General features: G+C 47.3%; 1 protein-coding gene across 1 annotated transcript; it reads right to left on the bottom strand.

Moving 5' to 3' along the window:
• Positions 1–578: 578 nt before the first annotated feature.
• On the bottom strand, positions 579–24,106 carry LOC129387446 (uncharacterized). The gene is made up of 5 exons (XM_055076365.2): positions 23,990–24,106; positions 13,489–13,658; positions 6,705–6,778; positions 3,204–3,290; positions 579–755 (listed from the first exon to the last, which is right to left on the bottom strand). The coding sequence occupies exons 1-5, from the start codon at positions 24,059–24,061 to the stop codon at positions 634–636; spliced, it is 525 nt and encodes a 174-aa protein (XP_054932340.1). The 5' UTR covers positions 24,062–24,106; the 3' UTR covers positions 579–633.
• Between the last annotated feature and the right edge of the window lie 122 nt (positions 24,107–24,228).

Here is a 24,228-nt window from a genome sequence, read left to right on the forward strand (position 1 = left end):
CCAGAAGACAACACAGCCATTCCAACCACCTCAACTGGTATGGATTGCGCGACGACGACCCGGTACATCTATTTTTCTCCCCACAATAAAATAAAATAAAAAAAAACATGTACCGGGTCGTCATCGCGCTATCCATTCCTTTCCCCATGCAGTGCTTTTGAGGTGTCCTCCTGTGAGAGACAGGACACTGCACCTATCTCTTCCATTCAGGTATATACCTTGCAGTGGCGAAAAAAGATCAAATTATCAGAAATAAAGCAAACAAATGTAGCGCTGTGGGAAAAAAAACTATCTTATTGGAGAACCTTCATTCCTGGCCTCCGAGATTGCACCGCCAGCGTGCGTAATTTCGGAGACCATGCCTAATGTGTGGGTGCATTGTAATTGTAGCACGTATGGGCAGCATTCAATGATCCTCGTGAATTTTTTATTACCGTTCCAAGGCACGAAGGGTGATTTCCAAAGATGTTGTGCTTCTATTTCACTGAGCATTGTTGAAATAGGATGGGGAGCAGGAACAAGCAGCACGAACGAATTCAAAATTATTTAATTTCTAGAATACAGAAACGGACCAAATGGCAGGTGCTTGTGCGACATACGCAAAGCAGTCGGAGCACGAACTGTCGAACAGCGTTAGTCGCATTGCTCGCTGTCGTAAAGTTTGTACTTCTTTGACCCGCATTGCTGGTGATAGCGTTGCAGGCAATCGTCGGACACGGAATCCTTGTACTCGTATTTCACCCACAGCATGCATTCTGCGGCAGAACAAAGAAATAAGGGGTTGTGCGTTAGGGACGAAGGTAAGCGCCAACTGTAACAAAATTTTGTACCCCCTAAAAAGCCCAGTTTTATATAGCGTACGTAGATTGCAGATTTCATTAAAACTTCTCTCTGGGCGAGTTGGTGCATACTTGACATAAAAATTGTAACAGCGCCAACACATGCATCCACAAAGTTTGTGGATGATGTGGAAACTTGATCGACTGTAGCATGGCCTTGTGATCGGAGTAGCATCACTGCGTTACTATGGTCTCATACATCGTCGAGAGTGAACTGGCGCGTCCGGCCACGCTTTGCTGAATCGCCTGATGATGTAGACGCAAGCGATTAAACTTGGGACGATGAAGACTCCGTAGCGCCGACAGTGACGCCACTTCCATCATGCGCCATCTAGTGAATCAGCCGCCAGGTAGAGCCCAAACACGCGCACAGCCTCGAGATATTCAACACTGTCGCCTGTAGCAACGGAGGCGCAATGCAGTGTTGCAATCTCACCGCTGGCACCCGTTGTTGCAAATGGGTCGCAAGCCCCAAGGGTAGCGTTGGCCTGGCGGCCTGGGACACAACTGGAAGCATCCGAAGGTCCTGGCAAAGCATGAGTCGACTGCTAACAGAACAACTTGTTTATTCTAGCATCGCAAAAGAGCGGCCGGTCAGGTCGACCGAAGTGGAGAGACGGGAGTGCACGTTACTCAACGGAAGAAATCGGAGCCTCTCTCTTGGCGTCCGGGGGCAGCTGCTTTTATACTCTCGGAGTCGAGGGCAAGAAGGAACGCCTCGTCAGAGGCGCACGTGACGGCGGGGCACGGACACGCTGAGAGACACGTTGAGACGAGTGTAGTGACGCATCCGCCGGGCCGGCGCCGGTCAGACCTCCTCGCTTCACACTTGGGGAGCTCCTCTCCCCGGCTGCCGCGCTTTGACAAGCGTGGGCACCAACATGCACACACACACACACGCACACACGAATATACGTGGCATTGAAACATGCTTGGACGCGCTTGGCGGGGAGGCGTTGCGGCAGCGCTGAACGGGCCAAAATGTCCGCCGCTTTGAATGAAGCCCCGGCGTCCGTTGCATCCGCGCCGGCTATACCGCGCGTCGTAGGCGAAACGTAACAGCAGCCATGGCGCAGTGGTTAACGCGCTCGGATACGGAAGAGTAGCAAGGGCGGTTGAGCAGAGGATCGAATCCTCACCGTGGCCACTTTTATATTTAGCTAGATGAAGGTGACGTAATTTGTGTCCCGTTTTTCTTCCACGGCCTTCCGATGACGGTGGGGTCGCACAATGAGCCATGTAGTGTCTCGCATTAAAAATACTCTAGCCTTGCACGCCCTATGTATCTCTTTCCGCGGGGTTCTGTACACGTTCGCTGTTCAGGCTGCCGCGTCGCCGCGCTCGATATGCCCTCGTGCGATACTGGTCTTTCTCACCACTACGCGGAAGCAGCAGCTCATTATCGCCATCGCAATTATCTCTCTCACTGCTGCGCAACGCAGGCCGGTGCAGCTCGCGTCACCTCACAGAGTGCATCGGTGCAATCTTGGGGGCCACACCTAGCTGCGCCCAACCTGCATCAAGTTGAGAAAGGGAAGTGCGATGGTGAGTCTCTGCCTGCGAGTGGCGGTGCGAAAGACCAGTACAGCCACTGGTCTCCCTCACTGCGACGCCTCGTGCAGTCTGGTGCAGCTATAGGCGTGGCCTCCGCGATCGCGTCGCCACTGGTACAGTCTCGGAGGCCACCAGTTGGCCAAGTAGCCAAGCCGGCGCAGCAAGGCTTGTTGTCTTCTCCTCATTCACGCGGTGGATCAGCGCCTGGGCCAACTGCGTAGTCGGCGCGCCGTATTGTGGCACGTGCTGCTCAAAGACGACGCACTTTGTTGGCGTCTAAGCGTGCAAGCTGTTAGACCGCGTCGCTGTTTCACCGGTTTCATGAGGCTATAGACCGTCACACTGGAACAGAAGGCAGCTATCGTAAAGGCAGTCGCATCATGTGCTAGAAAGTCGTGTGGGGGGTGCGCCGATGACCTGTTTTATTAAAATTTAATCGCATACGTGGCCGTGTAGTGGGTCCGCTGGCCTCAAAGTTGTCTCCTTCTAAACATGTCGGAAGTTTTGCATCGCATTGGGCTTATTCTATTGCAGTAAATGGCAATAATGCATATACCAAAATAATAGAGGTAACGAAGAACTTTGTCTAACCCTATGGTTTACTTATAACGAGTTTCTATTGTCTGAATGTAACGTTGCCATCTGTCACGAGCGGCAGCCACGCCCTGGTCATTCCATGTGACACAGTGACTCACCATAATTAAATGAACCCTGTGGGTGATTGTTATGGCATCCGACAAGCCATATCAGCAGAAAAGCACAAGTTAAAATCGCTTTCGCGCTACAGACGAGGAAATGTTCTTCACTTACGGTAGGTGCCGAAAAGTGGAAATATACCACCATAACAGCTGTGGCCATCAAAAAAAAGCATCTGAGCCATGCCAGGCTCCTCGCTGCCTGAAAGGGAAAGAAACGCATGAAACAATAACGATGAAACAACACCACGAAAACCAGGAGCGCACAAGTCTCTGTGGGGCCCCCAAGCAAAACCAGACGCTGGACATGAACTTCCACCAATCTACTGTACATGTAAAGTACCAGACATAAACAGTAAATGACTAGAACATCGCGGGTCGGATGTTGCTCACAAGCAATTTCTGGCCCCCAGCCGTTGATCCATAAAGGCTTCTTGCTGCCCATGCCGTGTTATGCTGGACGAAGCCTCTAAGTGCAAACGGCTCCTTTCATCACAAGATGGGCCAATAACACTGCATAAGTATGCACGGCTGCTCCCTCAGATAAGAAGTATCTCATTGTAACGGGTCATGATCAACTTCTAAGTACAAACAGATTAACACAACGGGGCTGAGCGTCGCAGGAAGTCGCTCCGTAAATATGTATCTCATTGAAACATGTGCATGCGTCAGTTCATTTAATGCCAGTCCGCGTCTTATAGATGCCAGCATTACCTGGATTTCGATACCGCATATACTCGTGTAAGGGCCGCATCCCTACTTTGGAGGGCAACATTTTGGGGGAAAATTCGAAACGACCCAACGGAAAGCGAACTCAGTTCCCTTGCCGCTAGGTGACGCTAGCTGCTACATTGTTATCTGTAGTGCAGTGCAAGCAAATTGGCTTAAAAATACATTTACCGAAACCTCACAGAAGTAGAAAACGAAATACAGAGATATTGGTGTCAACTAAATACAGTCCAATGGAAGCAAATCTGCGCCCGGAACAATGGACAACTTGACTCCAAAAACCCAAGGTCGCTCTTAAAACATCTGTTAGAGCCAGACAACACTTAAGAAGCCGCACAAACACGCATACAGAAAGCTAACGCACGAATTCAAACGCACGGACGAGGACATGACAAAAATACTAACGGAAAGACGTCTCAATGTGCAAAAGGGCTAAACTGCCAATCCCTCATACGAGGGAGCCAACAACGAAATACTAGATGCTGACATGGCCGAAGTTGAAGTCAGGGCAGCAATCGCAGACCTCAAGACCACCTCGGCCGCGGGAAAAGACAGCGTCACAAAAAGATACTGAGGAACTTGGATGACAAGTCTATCCGAAGTCTAACGAAACTCTTCGATCAGGTATGGCACACTTTGAAGCATATGGAAGGAGGCCAAATTCGTCTTTATGCCAAAGCCGGGGAAGAAATTACAGCTTCAAGATCTAAGTCCTATATACCTAACTTCGTGTTTGGGAAAGGCTACGAACACGTCGTCCTAACCAGGCTTAATGAACGCACAGAAAAAAGCCAACTTGTTCCCCCGACCCTATTCGGCTTCAGGCAAGGGATGTCCACACAAGATATTATGTGGATTATATAAAAAAGATATAGTGGATCCAGGCATTCTTGGTGGCACTAAAACAATATTAGGATTAGATGTACAAAAAGCTTGCGATCAGGTAACCCACAAGTAAGTCCTATATAATGTCACTGAAATGAATGTGGGAGAACGAACAAACGCCTATATCTCGGCCTCTTTAAAAGAGTGAAAGGCCACCCTGTACTTTGGTGGCATCCAAAAGTCCGCTAATACAACGCGGAGCACGCGGTATATCGCAGGGTGCAGTGCTGTCACCATTCCTGTTTAACTGCATAATATGAAACCTACCAGAAATGTTGGAAAAGGTCGCGCATATTCGTCATGCAATATATGCAGTCGACATAACAATTTGGACAAGGACAGGAAATGCAGACGATGTCAAGAAATCTCAGCAAGAAGCAGACGACACTGTGCAAACCTTCAAAGCACTGAACGGACGTCAATGTTTTGAAGCAAGATCAGAGCTCTTCATAAAGGCTAAGGTCACATTGGCCATCAAAGACACCATTAACATCACTGTCAACAATGAAACAATACCAAGATTACTTAGCAAAAGGATACTCGGACTATTAGAAGTAAAATGGCTGACTGGAGAGACCATGAAAACGTTAGAAACAACGACAAGCCATTTGGCTTCTGAGGAGAATTAACGGACAGAAGCATGGGCTAAAAAAAAAAGAAACCGTGCAGACTAGTGCAGGCCTTCTTGATTTCTAGGATCGCGTACACATGCCCCTTTCTGTACCTCAGGAGGGATGCAAGGAACAAAATCGACATATTAATTAGTTCAGGCTACAGAGCTGGCCTAGGATTACCCACATGGGTCAGCAGCAGCAAGTTCTAGAAACTCGGTTAACATAACACTGTAGTTGAAATAATGGAAGCACACAGAGCATCCCAATGGTGGAGACTCTCCTGCAATCGACAAGAGCACGACGTCCTGAAACTGCTTAATTTAAAACCGCTAACTTGACCTGCAATAAGGATTAAATTGCGCATGAAATCAGGGCCGAGATAGCAATCACACCGCCCAAAAAAAAAAAATTGGTAGCCAAAACAAAGGACGTCGACAAGCTCAGGTGGAGACACTCAAAAAAGTGCTCACAGACAAACCAGCAGCGTACGTGGACGCCAGTCCCGCAGGCGAGAAACATTATATAATCGCAACAATTGATGGATATGGGCGTACGTTGCGGACAGAAGCCATTCAGCCCAACTGTATTATGGAGGCAGAAGAAACAGCGATTGCTACTGTATCAAACATTGAGGGCACGAATATCTTCTTATCCGATTCGATGTGAGCCATTAAGGCATATGCTGTCGGGTACACATGCAACTATCATGGCTCTGCAAACATTAACAAAACCTGAACAAGAAATCGAACTCATTTTGGTGCCAGATCCCTGCGGAAAACCGAGAAATGAGGCGGCCCACTGACAGCCCGAGGAAACAAACCGGTAGGTGGTGCCGCCCCGGGAACCAAACCCCAGTGAGCTGGCACTCAGGTACGGAGACCAGCTCAGCTAAAATAGGGAACAAAGACGGCTCTGTCCACTGCCACCACATATTATGGGGGTGCCCCGCGTTAATTGGGAGCAAAAATACTCGAGGGAAGCGACTGGAGCTTAACTACTTGACCATGGCTTTTATATCATCGAGGAGGGGGGGGGGGGGGGATGACCTGGAGATGCAGAATCACAGGAGGCGAAACAGAGGCAATGGTCTGATACACTTGTGAGCAAAAGTTTGGATAGCACGGAACCAGCAAGAAAAAGTTCAAATTTTTGCTAGCATCGCCACACAACGTGAAAAAATTTTAATGCATTGCATTGGACGAACGCGCACACGTAAACTGTAAACCACCTTACTTCAGTCTAGTGACCAAAATAAGAATTAAAAAAAGAGATGTGGCACCATTGGTCTCCAAAATGTTGCTCTCTGACTGTACATGTTACGATTGGGAAGCACGGAAACGAGTTTCCAAGATACCGATCGATTTAAAAGAGAAAGTGCACATGCTTACCGTCACAGGGACCGAAGGGGAATTTTCCAGATTCGTCTACAGTGATATTGATGCAGTAGTCACGTGTATACCCACTGGTTAGGAAGAGAAAAAAGACGGTTGAATTGAATTATGGTGCTTGCGTGCCGAAACCACAATCTTATTGTGAGGCACGCCATAGTGGGGGACCCAGGATAAATTTTGCCGCCACAGTATCGTTAACGTGCCACCGATGCACGGGACAGGGGCGTTTTTGCATTTCGCCGCAATCGAAATGCGGCCACCGCGTCCGGGATTTGAACCCGCGACCTCATGCTTACCAGCGCAACATCGCAGCCGCTAAGCCACAGCGGCGGGTCAAATGGGCCGCTGATTGACACAGCTATCTCGAACTTTTAAATTAATCAACACTTCTATAATTTTCCCGCCAATTCAGTGTCCCTCTCTGGACAACATGCGGGTGTCCGTGAACACCGATCTGCAGCTGCAACAGCTACGGCAGGGATCTGTCGCGTTAGACGAGGACAAGTGACGTTTCGGCCAACGCACGACTTTCCGTAGGTTAACGGCATATGGCACACTACATACGGCGACCTTGCACCAAGTCCTGCGTTTTGTTATATCCTAGTTACACGGGCGGGCTAACCGCAGTTAAGATGTACCTCAATTTCAGCCAACCGAAGTTACACCCACTTAGATGGAAAGCCTAACTGCGGTTATTCCACTAACCATGGTCACTGCAAACTGAGGTTGGCCACCTCGTCTGTAGTTACCGGTAACCATAGTTCACTCCGGTAACTGAAGTGCGTCTTAGATGTAGTTACCAGAACCGCGTAACTAAGGTATTAGACAGCAGCCTTCGCTGTGCGCAACGGAGGCAACAATTGTTTTCCTTACAAGTAAGCACAGCTGTGAAAGATTATTTGGCGAGGTAAACGCTGTGCTGACGCCGTAGCTACGTACGAGACAGAGCTTGAAAAATGTTATAATTATAGATCGCCGTGTCTTTCATTGGTGATGACAATCATCAATAATTGGCCGACAATTACTCTCCTTGGTAATGCGATCTTTGAGCGCAGCTGTTGCCTTATTTCAACAGCAGGCAACCGCTTACAGAGCACGCAACGCCGAACGGAGGCGGTTCTGCGTTTCGGATTGGGAAGCACACACCGCGATCCGCCACTATCGAGCCGGCGCTCCGGCGACGTGCCATTGCGTCATATTATAGTGGGTCACCACCGCGGAGAGGGGGGGAGATTAGCAATTATAATTTAATGTTTATTCTGAGGTGGGATGAGGAAACGGGTGGAGAACAGGGGTATTGTGTAGCAGTCACACACTCATTCACTCAGAGACAGGCCTCAATGTGGCCGCATAAGGTTGGGTTGGGAAATAGAAGTAAGGGGATGAAACGCTATAACTGTCTTTCGCGTCACCGCAACGGCACAGCGCCAGGTAAGGGGAGGCATAGGGCAAGAGTGTAGGCGGGAGAAGGACACCTAGGTGCAAGCACTGCCAGAGGTGACAAGTGCCACTGAGGAACGCGCCCCGCAAACGGGGAAGCTAGAGACACAGGCGGTGGCAATGAGCGCCCGCCGCCGGCACCGCGGCGGTGCCGCGACAGCGGGAGAAGGGACGGCGAGGGCGGAGTGGATGGTAGCGGCGAGAGTCAGCGCAGAGGCGTTGCGCGGAGGAAGGGGGTGAGAGAATAGGCGACAACACGTAATCCGGCTTTGGAGGACAAGGAGAGAGCAAGGCTCACGCCGTGCGCGAGAGATGGCGCCGGGAGCACGCGCAGCTAGAGAAGCGCGCTGGCCCCGGCTAGAGAGCTGGTTACGGCGAGGCACAACGGCGAGGCCGATGGCGACGCAAAACGCGGGAGCGGGCGCCAAAGTGTTGCGCTTTGTTAGGCAATGGCTTTGTTAAGGCATGGCTCAAAGGCCTATTATGTGGGATAGGAAGAACGCCAGGTGAAAGAGTTTGCGCACGTGTCATTCGTGCCTTCCATTTTTTCAACCGTGTGTTTGTGGCACAAACCACGAAATGAAGACGTGAACTCATACCAACTCGCCCAAATTTCATTTCATTCACCGGCCTTTATTCCTGTAATGCCCAAAATCAGTTAAACGTCAACAAAAGTTGGAATAAATTGCTGACATTTATTTATGGCTACGGAGAGTGCAGTTGTGGGGAAGAAGTAAAGAAATGTATTTATTTCCATGTATATAAGGTAGTTACTGTACAAATTATTTATTTAGCCATTGATTTGCTAAACTATCCACTGCTCAAGTTTAACTCCCGCATTTCGATAGAGCATGCAACTATGGGCTTTGCATGAAATTTCCCGCAATTCAATCAGCATGTTGAGGATTCAAACTCGCTTTAGCATATAGGATGGATTTAGCATTACAGGGTTAATCTCGGATGCTGGAAGGAATCTCTCAGGCAGTCCGCATGCACATAACAAGGAACAAAAAATCAAGAAAAACGAGAAATAACGACAAAAATCATGCCAAATTGCGAATTCCGCCAGTTTTATTATATTTATAGATAAAGCGCAGACAACCTTGCAGAATCATCCTGCCTCAATCGTATTATTTGGTACTTCATCTAAAAAAAGTATAACTGCTATAACGCATACATAATTAATGTCGTCAAACGCAACAGTGAATTAATTTATTGCTCAATTTCATAGCGAACGTTGGGCAACGGTTACTGTCTATGAAATATTAACCAGAGTGGAGCACCTCTTCTTTTTACCGCATGTAGTAAACGCAACGCCCTTGCGCGGTGAGACGTTTTGAAGGCGATTTGCGAAAAGCCGAATGCGGGACAGAAAACAAACAAACAAAACTAGCTTTCTGCACGCGCCACAAGACGACTCATATAAGTGAGTGTAAGTGACTGATCCTGTTGAAAGTTACATTCATGCTTATTTTCTTTTTTATCCTTCTTTCGTTTTCTTTTGTTGTCGCATTTCATACAACTCACCTAAAACGACTAGTTTCATCTGGTATGACACAGTAACACCACACCCTTTTGCCCTTGCTTTGACGACAGTGCTGTCGATACGCATTGTCTGCCACCGCTGATGAGCGATGCTGCGTTATTTTATTCCCTTCTTTTTCTTTGTTTCAGCGTGCTTAGGAATATTAAGTCGCATAACTAATTAATAACCTATGTAACAGTGTACCAGAAATGTTTCTACACTCGCTGATTCTGTATCAATTTCGGGGCCATCTTGTCATCGCTTGTGCCTTGAACATGATTACTGCGATGATCCAGCCACGTCATGCGCAAGTATAGCACGCCAGCAGAGATAAGGGTACCTCGACGAACATAGTTTCATTAAAGATTGAACGTATATCTAAACGCCAGCCCGGCATCTGCGTGTTGGTGTATAGGGGGTAGGGGGTCAGTTGACAGAGAAATAGGAAGCCTGGCTTGCCACACTGTAACACATGTGCACCCGCCTCACTCGGGCACATATGGCGTGACTTTGAGCGAGTGCGCTTCACCGTTAGTGTCAGTCACAGGCTGCGAGACGGAAAGGCTCATACCCAAGTCAGACGGGCAAACTTAGTGACACTTCGAGCGAGTCCACTTTGCCTCGCCGAGTGTCACTTCAATAGCGTTATGGCGGCGTGGTGCTAAACGGCAAAACGAAGTGTCATTCAGGATTGGTGACGATGGCGATTTAGAATTGTAGAGCCATCGGGAGAGCTTGATATTATTGAAAGCATTTTGAGCTTTAGAAGCGGTGACTCTCACATTACAAGAAGAAATGCTTATTAGGAGAACGTTTTTCAATAAAAAATAAAAAGAATATCATAATCCTAACGAGTTGCGGTCGGAGAAACTCCAGTTGCGTTTAACTTTTCCTTTTTCTGAGACAGGCCGCAAGACAAGCACTCACTGAAAAGTTCAGCTTTATTTCCAAGAAGACGGGGTACATAAACGAGAAGAGAAAGCTTACAACAGCAGCCAAAAAAAAAATGAGAATGCGCGTACCGAAAACCTTTCACAAATCGCTAACTTCCGCGTTGCAGCTTCCACGTACGGCTATCGGCGTCTTTGAAGATAAGGAGACATTCGCGAATATAGCAAGCAATGGGGAATTTGAATCTACAATGAGGCGAAAGCCTAATGAAATGCAGAAGACTGCACGGCACGCCGTATGGCCAGCGGCATCGCCTGCCTGGGGTGAACGGGAGACGAAACTAATGAGACACACATGGTGACGGCACTGGGGCGCTCGCTGAACATACTTGGAGCAGAAACGCAAGGAGAGAAGAATTCTGTGTCCAGGTGAAATGCCTGCAGGGGCGGGAATGGCTTAAACGACAGGGCGGTTAATTTAGAGGCTTATTGACGTCGTCGAGCGTTCGTACGAATCAAAACCGCCTTCTCCCGAGCAGACAGCATGGACGCTCCTACGCCGTGACGACGTGCAACCCACATGATGCAAGCTGAGTGCAATCGCCATGAGCCAAGGCAAGACATCATCGCATACAAGCAAACGCACTTCATCGCAGCCAAGTGAGTTCGCTGAACGCACTAGTTGGCAAGTGCACTCCACAGCAAGTGTCACTAGACCTCTCCGTCTGGCAGCCTGCGAGTGACACTAAACGCAAAGTGCACCGGCTCGAAGTGTCACTAAATTTGCCCGTCTGACTGGGGTATTAGTGACACTTCCTACGGAGAGCACTTGCCAGTGAGTGCGTTCGGCGAACTAATGTCACTGTGAGGAAGTGCGTAGACTCGATGGCAGCGTTTTAAAATGAAAGAAAACAGAATCGAATACTCAATGAAGAGTCGGCATAATTCCGGGACCACGTTTCAGGGATATCAAATATAGTAAGCGCCCCATGCGATCTGCGATGTAAAGTGTCATTCGTTTTTCTGCTTGCCTTGGATGCGACGCTGTCTTGTCTTGGCTAGTAATGCTCGATGATAATGAGATTACAATGAATTGCACCCCATGTGCAGCTCAATTTTCTCTAACTGCTGTTTTAACTCTATAATAGTATTATTTTGCAGTCTTTGCTTAAAGCAACAAACATAAGTGGTACCTACTGATTCGCCCATCGCCATAAATCCTAAAGGGCATTTCTCTTCCTCGTGTAGCCGCCCGTCGCTGTAGAACGCGCTTGCCTACGAGTGCGATCGTCGAGCTAGCCTCTAATGGCAATGCTTCGAATATTATACTCATCGGACTGTCGGCTCTAATTGTGAAACCAGCTGTGTGCGTGTGCGTTCGTGTTCAAAGCATCCCTGGTTAAGAAAACAGCCATTCTTTGCCATAGCACTTAACCCATGTCTCCTTTTTTCTCTCTTCTTCAGGCGCCGACGCTTCGCCACTGTCAGGACTCCCAAACGCACAGCGCGTCGCTTGAGTGTTGTTGAGTGCAATGTCGTCTGGTCTTCAGTCGTGACAACTGATCGTGTTCATGTTGTTTTGCAATTACTGGCTAAAAATAACGATTACATAAGGTGCTGGCTGGTTTCCCGATCGACACTGCGATGAATACCAACGGACAATTTGTCGTACGCGCCACCAAAGTGACACTTGAGTAGTGACGACTCCTCTACACCGCCATCGATTCCAAAGCACACTATACCCTTTCGCGTGTAACATCGCGAACGCGAATGTGAAACTCTGCGGCCATGTGCACTCGAGTGTCACGGAATACGCCTGTATGACTACGGCATAACAATATGTGTACCTTCAATAGGAAATATTCGAGAAAAAAAAGCTTAATATTCAATTAAGGATCCGCAATATTTTTCAACTTTTTGGGGTGGATGGGGGGGGGGGAGCGACTTCAAATGTTGTAGGCATGTCGTTGTCATCTGTAATAAAAGCCGCTAACGAAAACCGCTGACGCTTCTCCACTTCGCTCCCAAACCTGCTAGACGTAGCTCGGGTATATTGGGTGAAATGCCGTCTTGTCTTAATTGGCTCGTAATTAATGACGATGTAATTATTTTGCTAATACTGCGTAAAGTCCGCTCAGAGTTACCAATTGGGGTTACCAATAAAATTACCAATCGAATATTTGAAGTCTCGAATACGAATCCAATATTTCACACTAACTATTCGCACTCGTATTTGTAGAACTATTCCGTATTTTGGATTATTCGTAAATTACCAAATATCTCGCAAGAAACGACTGTTAACGTATATTTACTGTTCTTTGTCTGCTAAACAAACTATCGGAAATTATCAGTAATGAAACAGTGAAACAAATTTTTTTAGCAATGCGGGAACAAAATGCAAGCCCTGTTTCAGGTTTGGCGGCCGAAGCCTACCTGATAACCTGCTATTTTTGCTTGTATTCTGTATATTAATGGCTCTGGCTGCCTAATCATATAGCAGATCTATTTTTTAAAGTTATAGCCAGTGGTGGTTATCTTCGAACAGCCCATTTCGCACGTATACACGGCACACAGGATGCTTAAAAAGAAAGTCATTAAAGGACTTCCGTTTTTACCAACCATCTACTGTTTTTGGGAAGCTATTTTCACAGGAGGTATTTGCTCTTCGACAGTTTCTTTGGAACCACGCTCTAAAAATGGTTGAGTGGTTATTCAGGGAATTTTTTTTAATGACCAATTGTTGATCGTTGTTTAAAACGGATAATTTCTGCTTCATATAGCTAGCTGCGTGTGTACGTGCATGTGTGTGTGCGTGTGTGTTTCGTGAACTAGTTTGAGGTATTAGTCAAAAGTGCCAGGAATACTGGCGATGAACGTCATCATTCTCAATGCCATCAAATCAAGCGAGTAAGCTTGACCTACGCACCCGGATTGGCCATCTTGGCTCTGGAAATGATAAACGTAGACGGCTCGGCGGTCCTCTAACACTGGAAGATCGGCTCTCAGGCACCGCTCGCTGGGATCGTCGACCGAGGTGAAGTAGGCGACAGGGTGTCTCATCGTTGCCAATGCCTGTTTCAAAGCTTCCGTGTTATCCTGAAACAGATATGCACAAGGAAACGAATGGAAACGGTGCTCTTTCTATTTTAAGCGCAATAGCATTCATTGCTATTGCATTCATTGCCACGAAATATGTGCGAAATCTCAGTTATAACGTCGTCTGAGCAGCACTGGTCATTCGCAAAGCCAGAAGCGTGCTGATCGATACCGATTTGTTTATTTGTTGTGGCATAGGAAAATATTCGCAACAAATATATCACCGACTCCTCCATAACGTTCCAATGTTGTATGGGTGAAGGAATGAGTTGAAGTGAAGTGTTTCCTCACCGCTGGTAAATAGTTGGCTACCGCGCGGTGGGCAGTCATTGTCATTTAAAGAAATGGCACAGCATGGCCTCCAAGCTGGGAGATCTCGCGCCGCCCGATCACGGTAACCATGCGCAGAGCGTAATTTCACCGGCTGCTAACGTAAAGCTTTGAGTGTATATATTAGACGTGTAGCGTTGGTATACAGACAATTGACAAGCAGCCTCGTTTCATAGTCATAAATCGAACGCGACTCGAACGATAAAATCAAGATAGGAAACGCGACGCACGAGGTCGCGGGATCGAATCCCGGCCACGGCGGCGGCACTTTGATGGGGGGCGAAATGCGAAGACGCCCGTGTACTTAGATTTAGGTGCACGTTAAAGAACCCCAGGTGGTCAAAATTTCCGGAGTCCTCCACTACGGTGTGCCTCATAATCAGAAAGTGGTTTTGGCACGTGAAACCTCATAATTTAATTTTAATTTAGGAAACTCGACGTGCATTATTTGGTGAACCCGTTTCATCTGTGAGAGTTCCAGTCGAAACGATGTGCTGCAACGTAATTTTATTCATTACATCGCCTTGACGTCCTGACTATGTAGCAGATGCGACTCTCCCGTAATGTCAGGCACGTTGTACATTATATACAGCAGCACCCTTAGGGCCTCCGTCAAGAAATATCTTTCGACGTACATACTCGGTTTCATATATCAGGTACAACGCTGTGGAGGCTAGGCATATTTTTTGCAGTGGCTGCGTTCGCACTTTAATATAGCTGCTCGGTGTACATTGACCGACCTTTATGAACATGTTCTATATATAAGCTCAGTTCTGATTGAAAAAGAAACTGACTCGCCATCCCAGCACTGCGAAAGTGGATGTCCAGCAAAGCTGTTGCAGAACCATCACTACAAGTGCTGAAAGTTCACAGCGTTGCACCTGATGTATGAATGAAAAGGAGTATAGCCCTCTAGTGGTCGCCAACATCAGGGCTACTTTTTTTTTACGTACACTGGCTACACGAGTGTAGCTAGAGCATGTAGTCGCCATTTTATTTAATCGGTGTAAAAAAAGTGTAGCTCCCCCCACATCTACACGAAGCCAGTTCTATAGCAGAAATAAGTGTGGCATAAAAGTCTACACCGCAGTTATGATGAGTGTAGGTAACAGACAACACACAAGCGGGCAGGCGTCGCAGTCGCCTGGGGGAAATTTTAACGCGAAAGCGTCAAGGGACCCGTGTGGCAGAAAATCTGGCATCGGCGCCCGGCGTCCCGCACCCGGCGCCCTGTGTCGGACGTCGCTTCGGCAAAAGTAATTTCGAACCACGTTTCGCACCACGCATACCCAACCGCTATCCTACCACCAAAGTTGCTCATACATTGTCTTTCATTCTATACAAAGTTATTTCTTGGAATTTTGAGAACGGCAGCCCACAAACAAATGTTATGAAAAAAAAAAAAACGACACCGACAGCGCATATCTTTTGTGTTAGCTCTTCTCAGAAACAGGAGATCGACCCACAGAAGAGGCCGTGTTTCTACCAGAAAGCGTTCGCCGCCAGCGCTTCCCGGTAGACGTTACGTTTACATATTCTGCAGTAGCCGGGAATCATGCAAACCAGTCAGGGGTCATTCGATGCTATCGCGTTCCACTCTCAAAGGCGAAGCTTAAGCGCAAATGGAAATTTCGTCTGCGATTGTTGGCGTTGTCGGTTTACGTATAGGGCGACAACAGTGAAGGTTCGCCGTAGGGACTGCAGCGAAGTGCTGGAATGACCCTGTATCACCGGGGAAGGTGGGCTAATTTTAGAGCGCAGCTCTTTCGCGCCCGTTCCAGCATTTCGCGTTGCCGTCGTAGTTTGTCGTCGGCCTCGCCGTAACCAAGGTCATCATCCGCGCGCTGCTCTAGCTGCGCGCGCTCCTGCTGTCACCTATCGCGCGCGACGCGAGTCTTCCCTCCCCTTGTCCTCCAAAGCCGGATTACGTGTTCTCGCCTCTCCTCGCCCCCTTCCTCCGCGCCCTTCCTCTCGCCTTCGCGCCCTTCCTCTCGCCCCCTTCCTCCGCGCAGCGCCGTTACGGTGGCTCTCGCCGCTACCATTCACTCCGCCCTTGCTGTCCCTTCTTGTCATTGTCATTTACAGTTTATCACTTCAGTTTGTTACTCACACATTGGCCTTTATTTGCTGGCAAGGGCATATACGGGATGCTTTTTTATCGTTAACAGAAGTTTTAAAAACCACCCGTAGTACATAATGCAATTCTAATTCTTGAGCTAAACTGCTCTCAGAGGCGGACATTATCTGCGCGAGAAATAAAAATAAATATTTGGCTAATTAACGAATTTTCGCTACATAACGCTTAAACTAATTTGTTTGCGGCACGTAATGTAACTTCCGAATTAAATACAGCCAGTGACTTCGAAAAGCATATCCACATCGAACGAATTCTACAGGAGGTCGAAACCAGTGTCGAGATATGTGTTCCCAAGATTTGCGACAAAATGCATTGGTTCCCGGTAATTTTTTACCTTCAGTGCAGAAAAATGCGCTTTGTGGAACAACTGTGCATTTTTAGCGTTCGTTAAAAAAAAGAAAACTGGTGCTAGTTTCAAAATTCGTACGAAGTGGATGTGGTTTGTGAAATCACTGGATTCAATTCGTGTATTGCAATGTGGCCGCCAAAGTAACTAGTTAAGTTGATTAGCAATGTTCTGATAATTAGTCAATTATGTAATTTGATTTCCAGTGTAACTAATGCCTGCCTCTCTGAGTAATCCAGCTCAATATGTAGATTTGGGTTATACGCCGCAGGAGATTTAGAAAAAAAAAAGATTGTTTACGTTAAAATAAAACAACACACGCTGCAAGTGGGTGCGAAGTCGAGCGAAGTGCGCAATCAGGCCTTTTTGTTTCGTAATACAGAAGACGACGCCTACTCTGACTGGCTACACTCGTTTCAGTCAAGTGTAGTACACGATGGCATAGCCTCTGCCGGGCACTACTACACTCATCTGCAGGAAAACGCAAGAAGTGTAAAATTAAAAAAAACGAAAAAAAAAAACGTTCTATTGAACACCGTGTTAACGTCGTGGAAAAAGCTCTTACATTTTCTTCTGGCCGCCAATAGGTGTGTGCGAATATGCGAACATATTGAATAACGAATCGAATCGAATATTCAGCCATCGAATGAAACAGTCACTATTCGTATATGCGAATATATTTAGAATACATTTCGAATATTTCGAAACGTCAACTGCGCCTAAATACACATAATATTTGAGCAAAGGTACACTAAACTTTAACCCCTGCGGGCATGGTATAGGCATAAAATATGAAAACTTGCCCATAGGAGCAGGCTAGGTCACTTAGGTGGCCTTACATTACGGGCTGTACAGCGATCATTTGCATTCTCTGAAGAGTGAAGATGTGAAGACACTACGTGTTAACTCCCAATGCTTCCTTTCTGCTTGTAATAAACAGCTCTTCATAACGTACTATGTAATGACAGAAACTCAAACTCAAAATGACAGGACACTGGGATGTGAACATCGTTTTATAATAATTGTGATAATGGCTATTCGTTACTCAAAACTATTCGATAATCGATTCGATACGCTCTGGCACTATTCGGTTCGTATTCGCTTCGGTCTCAAAAATCACTATTCGACCACCCCAAGTTATTAGCAGTGCACCACTCTTCCTTAGTGAGTGCATGCAGTTGGAGCTGCACCGTCAAGGTGCAGACCTCGCGCATGCATTGTATCAGAAACACGCTGTAATAAAATACGACGAAATAAAGCCGCAGTTCTACGACCGCAGTGCTTCAGCGCGTGCTCTGGGAGAGCGTATACCATTGCAATTATCAGCACAGAGTTGGCAGGCTGCTATGCCTGCTATGTCCAATAACCTGGCAAGGGAACGAGAATTCATGATCGCCAGTCGGCCTCTGGAGTCTGTGCAGGAGTGCGTTTATCTTGGTCAACCCCTCACAGGGGACCCTGATCACGAGAAGTAAATTTGCAGGAGAATAAATATAGTTTGGAGTGCATACGGCAGGCATTACCAAATCCTGACGGTGAGCTTACCCCTGCAGTTCAGAAGTGTTGAATTGAATTCTGCAGTTATACGTGCCAACACGGCGATTTGATTATGAGGCACGCCGTCATTTCATCCCGTGTCCTCGTGCTTAGCCGCGCAGTACCGTAGCCGCTAAGCTTGCGTGTCGGGTGAGAGGAAAAATGTACAGTCATTGCATTCTACCGTTGTTAATATAATGCGCAAAGATTTGCGGGTTAACAAAGAAGCTCGAAAACAAGTTAAGAACTACGCAAAGAGCGACGGAACCAAAAATGTCGGACGTAACGTTAAAGGACACTGGAAAAGAGCGGTGTGGATCGGAGAGTAAACGGGGCTAGCCGATATTTTAGTCCACGCTAAGAGCTGCGCAGGCTATGTAACGCGTAGGGCAGATAACCGGTGAACCATTAGAACTACAGAGTGGATGCCAATGGAAGGGAAGCGCAGTTCAGGGCGACAGAAAATCAGCTGGGGAAACTTTCAAGCGCAATTTGGAATCAGGTTGCGTAGCACGAAGCAGAGGTCATCGGAGATCGCCGGGAGAGGCCTTCGTCCTGCAGTGGACATACAGATATGATGATGATAATGATGATGATGATTGATAATGCTCTCAGCATGCTCAGGAACAGAGCAAGCCTAAAAGCAGCGAAGAAGAAACTAGGAATAGGCAAGTATGAGATGTATGCGTTAAGAGACAAAGCCGGCAATATCATTACTAATATTGATAATATAGTTCAAGTGGCTGAGGAGTTCTGTAGAGATTTATACAGTACCAGTGGCACCCACGACGATAATGGAAGAGGGAATAGTCTAGAGGAATTTGACACCCCACAAGTAACGCCGGAAGAAGTAAAGAAAGCCTTGGGAGCTATGCAAAGCGGGAAGCCAGCTGGGGAGGATCAGGTAACAGCAGATTTGTTGAAGGATGGTGGGCAGATTGTTCAAGAAAAAACTGACCAACCTGTATGCGCTATGCCTCATGACCTCAAGCGTACCGGAATATTGTAAGAACGCCAATATAATGTTAATCGATAAGAAAGGGGACGCCAAAGACTTGAAAAATTATAGGCCGATCAGCTTACTGTCCGTTGCCTACAAAGTATTTACTAAGGTAATCGCAACTAGAACCAGGAACCCCTTAGACTGCTGTCAACCAAAGGACCAGGCAGAATTTCGTAAAGGCTACTCAACAATAGACCATATTTACACTATCAATCAGGTGATAGAGAAATGTCCAGAACATAACCAAACCTTATATATAGCTTTCATTGATTACGAGAAAGTGTTTGATTCAGTAGAAACCTCAGCAGTCATGGAGGCATTACGGAACCAGGGTGTAGACGAGCCGCATGTAACATTTCTGAAAGATATCTATAGCGGCTCCACAGCCACCGTAGTCCTCCATAAAGAAAGCAACAAAATCCCAATAAAGAAGGGCGTCAGGCAAGGAGATACGATCTCTCCAATGCTAGTCACAGAGTGTATACAGGAGGTATTCAGAGACCTGGATTGGGAAGAATTCGGGATAAGAGGTATTGGAGAATACCATAGTAACTTGCGATTGTCTGATGATATTGCCTTGCTTAGTAACTCAGGGGACCAATTGCAATGCATTCTCACTGACCTGGACAGGCAAAGCAGAAGGGTGGGTCTAAAAATTAATCTGCAGAAAACTAAAGTAATGTTGAACAGTCTCGGAAGAGAACGGCAGTTTACGATAGGTAGCGAGGCTCTGTAAGTGGTAAGGGAATACACCTACTTAGGGCAGGTAGTAACCGCGGATGCGGATCATGAGAGTGAAATAATCAGAAGAATAAGAATGGGCTGGGGTGCGTTTGGCAGGCATTCTCAGATCATGAACAGCAGGTTGCCATTATCCATCAAGTGAAAAGTGTATAACAGCTGTGTCTTACCAGTACTCACGTACGGGGCAGAAACCTGGAGGCTTACGAAAAGGGTTCTACCTAAATTGAGGACGACGCAACGAGCTATGGAAAGAAGAATGATGGGTGTAACGTTAAGGGGATAAGAAGAGAGCAGATTGGATGAGGGAACAAACACGAGTTAATGACACCTTAGTTGAGAGAGAGAGAGAAAAAGAAACTTTTATTTGAAGTAGTGATTTGTCAGTCGAGGATCGAGGAAATCAAGAAAAATATATGGGCATGGTTAGGGCATGTAACGAGGAAGGAAGATAACCGGTGGTCATTAAGGGTATACGGACTGGATTCCAAGAGAAGGGAAGCGTAGCAGGGGATGGCAGAAAGTTAGGTGGACGGATGAGATTAAGAAGTTTGCAGGGACAACATGGCCACAATTAGGACATGACCGGGGTAGTTGGAGAAGTATGGCAGAGGCCTTTGCCCTGCACTGGGCGTAGCCAGGCTGATGATGATGGTGATGATACTAATGAGGATGATGCATGGATGCATTCTATGAGTAACCAGCGCTGGCCAGGAGATGCTACGGCAGTTTGAGTGTACAACTAAAACATGCTCACTAAGCCCTGTAGGGAAGCCACGAAGATGACTCGACACATTTAGCGATAACCGACGCGTGCCCGTATCAGCACTTTCGGAGCCCGATGCGCCTGGCCACGATGTGTCCACGGTGCACCGCGCATCGTGGGCACATCGGTACGTCGGTAACCAGCACGTCGGTAACCTGTAACCGGTGAGGAGCCGCGCATGTGCGTCTCAAGATGATCGGTGAGTTTTCTGACACGAGATCACAATATCTTGTACTGGAAACTGTGTCTACCGCCCCGCTATAGGCTGTGTTATAACGCTCCTGTTCGCACGCAAACCTTAAGCGCTGGTTGTTGATTAAAACTCCTTAACGTCCTACCGGCAGGCAAGCCGTGAAGCATCAATCTTCGCCACCGCACAGCTTGCCGAGTGATGAGAAATGGCTGCAATAAATGTTCTTGCAAGGCGCCTCGGGAAACTTTGAAACTTAATCTCAGAGCAAGTCTGAGACCGCGAGGGACGCTGTAGTGAAAGTCACTGGATTAATTTTTGATCTCTTGGGGTTCTTCATTGTGCACTTAACGCTAGGTACATGAGCGTCTCTGCATTTCTCACCCACCGAAATGCGGCCGCTGGGAATCGAACCCATGGCCACTTCCTCAGCAGCACAACGCGTGCTGCTGAGCCACCATGACAGGCATGGAGGCTTTGGTTTTAGAAGCGTTAGCGTCCCAGGTATTCCGGTATGCGCAATGACGTTTGCGTAATGCCTGGCTGGTGGTAGCTGGCATCGAAATATTATGACGCCCCTTCGTCTAACTGCAATTGCCTAATTATAGACACGTTTTCGTGTTCCCTGAGTGTTCTTTCGAAAAAGGATACATTAAAGAAGGCAACGTGTTCGCGATTACCCCGCTGCCGAAAATATAAATCCAGCTGATAAATCGAACATACTTGCTAACTCCAGTAATAGCTCTGTATTTCGCTGGTTGAGCTCTGCGCCTTCAGGTAGCCCAAATAGCTCCGTCCGTTTATCTCCGGTAGTCCGCCAAATACGCCGGAATACCGGAAAAGCTAAAGCTCTCTAAATTGACGACGGTGGTGGTAGTGGTGCTGAAACTTTATTACCGAAAAGGGTCCTCAAGGACACCTGACTGCACGTCAAGATGTAGAGGGCACCTCCCACATCGGGACGGTGAGCCCTAGGTTCTCCACCGCTTCGCGAGCCTTCTGGACAGCCCAGAGTTGGTCTTGTAGCTCGCTGCTCCTAAGAGCGTCGCCCCACTTGTTCTTGTGCTCCAGATAGGAGGACTGCGTCGCGCATCCCCACAACATGTGCCCCAAGCTCACATGTCCACCGCACTGTGCACAAGTGAATGGTTCGTTGTAGTACGGGTCGATTCAGCACATACGCCAATGATTGGGGTACGAGTTCGTCTGTAGCAAGCGGAGAGTGACTGACTGCGCCCTGTTAAGTTCCTTGTTTGGAAGCGAGAATTTTCTACGTCCTAAATAGAAGTGCTTGGTGAGCTCATTATATGTCTGAAATTGATCTTTAAACACCTTAGGAGGAGACGAGGGGGCCTGCAGGGAAGCGCGGCTGGCAAGTCCTCGCGCGGCCATATGAGTGGATTCGTTAAGGTTCCGCTGTCCTCCCACGAAATCGCCCATATGGGCTGGGAACAAAACTATAGAGTGGAGACTGATGGACCTACCTTCGAGTAACTTGGAAGCCTTCGCATCTACCACTCCCCTAACAAAGGCGCGAGTGGCTGCCCTAGAATCGCTATAGATTACCGAGCGCTGTGGATCTAACAGAGCGAGAGCAATGGCCAGTTGTTCGGCCACCTCCGGATTCTTGGTGTAAACTGTGAGCGTGTTGCAGGCTCGTTCGTGGGCGTCTAGTACGGATAGCGAAAAAGCTTCGCGACTGACCGCCTGGGCGGTGTCTACGAAGACAGCATCCGTAGCAGCCTCGGCAAAAAGAGCCTTCGCGAGGGCGAGCCTTCTCCCTTGGTTAAAGACGGGGTGTACGCTCCTGGGAAAGGGACGAACCACATTTGCGTCCCTGATTTCTTTGCTGAGATGTCTGACGTTATTCTTTTCGCGTTCAGTAAAAATTCTAAGAGTGACCACGATGTCCCTGGCCGCTCTGGTGCCGGAAAACCGGACGACCTGCGCTGTGCGCTGAGCCTCAGCGATTTCAGCAAGAATATTGTGTACTCCTAGTTTCGAAAGGAACTCGGTGGATGCATTGAACGGAAGCCCCAGGGCTACCTTGAAGACTCGACGGGTGGTGGTATCGAGGCGTTTCTCTTCTCTTTTCTTCCAATCGAGCAAAGCCGCAACGTAAGTAATATATATGACAAAGGACGAAAGCATGAATGAACCTAACGGTACATTACTCACTCATGCCTCTATTTCTATTGACAATGCGTCGACACAGACGTAGAGCAGTCTCCACTTCAGTGTTATGACTCTTGTATCGCGAGACACCCTTTCTATGAGCCTCTTCTTAATTCTAAGCAAATCATCACGAGTCGAATGTGCAGCGCCTTTAAATACTTTTTCTTCGCAACCACTGCATCGAATTTGGTGAGATTTATTACACTTAACAAAAAAAAAAAACGTAGCATCTAGTGACTGCAGCACGCATATGTTTTATTAAGGCCGTCGTTTTTTAATAAAAACCTTGGAGATCGCAAAAGTTCAAAAAAGAAAAAACGACAAGCGTATGAAGTTCACAACTCTACAATCTATCAGTGAAAAATCATATCACGGTTATGTAAATTTTACCTAATACTGCATACTAAGCAGACAAAACTGATGTTTTATACATCTCTCTGAAACATGACACTAACTTGCGAGTAGTACTTTTGCAAAACCATTGTAAGTTATGCAAGTTCACCAATGGTGCAAATTCATATAGCGAAATTGTCAGTTTTACATACGCTCTAATGGATGCAGTTTACAGACATGCGATATTTGTATTTAGTGCACACTTAAGAATTTGCAAACTTCGTTCTTCGACATTGTTTTTAAACATACCAATTTTCTACAATGTTTGTAAAATGTTCCATGCCCTAAAAGAACTTATACTTGCCACGGTCACCAGAAGTTACCTTTCTCTCTCAAATGCACCAAGTTTCATTCATATCTACACAGCGGTTGTATCATAAAAGCAATTCAGCATTTTACATGTATTTATGTAGGGAATCCGGTGTTGGCTCCGACCTAAAGTTTACTTTTGGGACCAGCGATATGGCAATACAGGTGTCGCCTCGAAATGCAGATCAGAAGCGCAACTGCGTAAAAGTCGACTGCTCGCGCAGTGTCATTCATGAGATAGATTAAAGTGGATTGTGTGCGAATGAAAGCCCTTGAGCAGCTTCGACTTTACCATGATGATGCAAGCGACCCGCGAGTAAGCAAGCGTTAGGAAGCAGAACGTGATCCCGCGATCTTTCAGCAATGTTGATGCACGCACACAGCTGAAGACAGACTCATACTGACCGACGACTCCCTCCCGTGAACAGCGGAGGCGCTGAGGAGCAGAAGCAGTGAAGGAACGAGCAAGACAGCCATCGCGATAAACTCGGAAACCACTTACTCTGCGTCAGATGAGCGAGCAACTACGCTATTTATACACGTGACCAGGCTGTGTAGCCACACCGGTGCTCAATATTTACACTCGACTGTCACGAAGGCATTTCCTAGTGGACGACAAACCCTGTCAATGCAGACGCTTTTTC

The sequence above is a fragment of the Dermacentor andersoni genome, chromosome 2 (assembly GCF_023375885.2).
Source record: "Dermacentor andersoni chromosome 2, qqDerAnde1_hic_scaffold, whole genome shotgun sequence".
Classification (NCBI taxonomy): Eukaryota; Metazoa; Arthropoda; class Arachnida; order Ixodida; family Ixodidae; genus Dermacentor; species Dermacentor andersoni.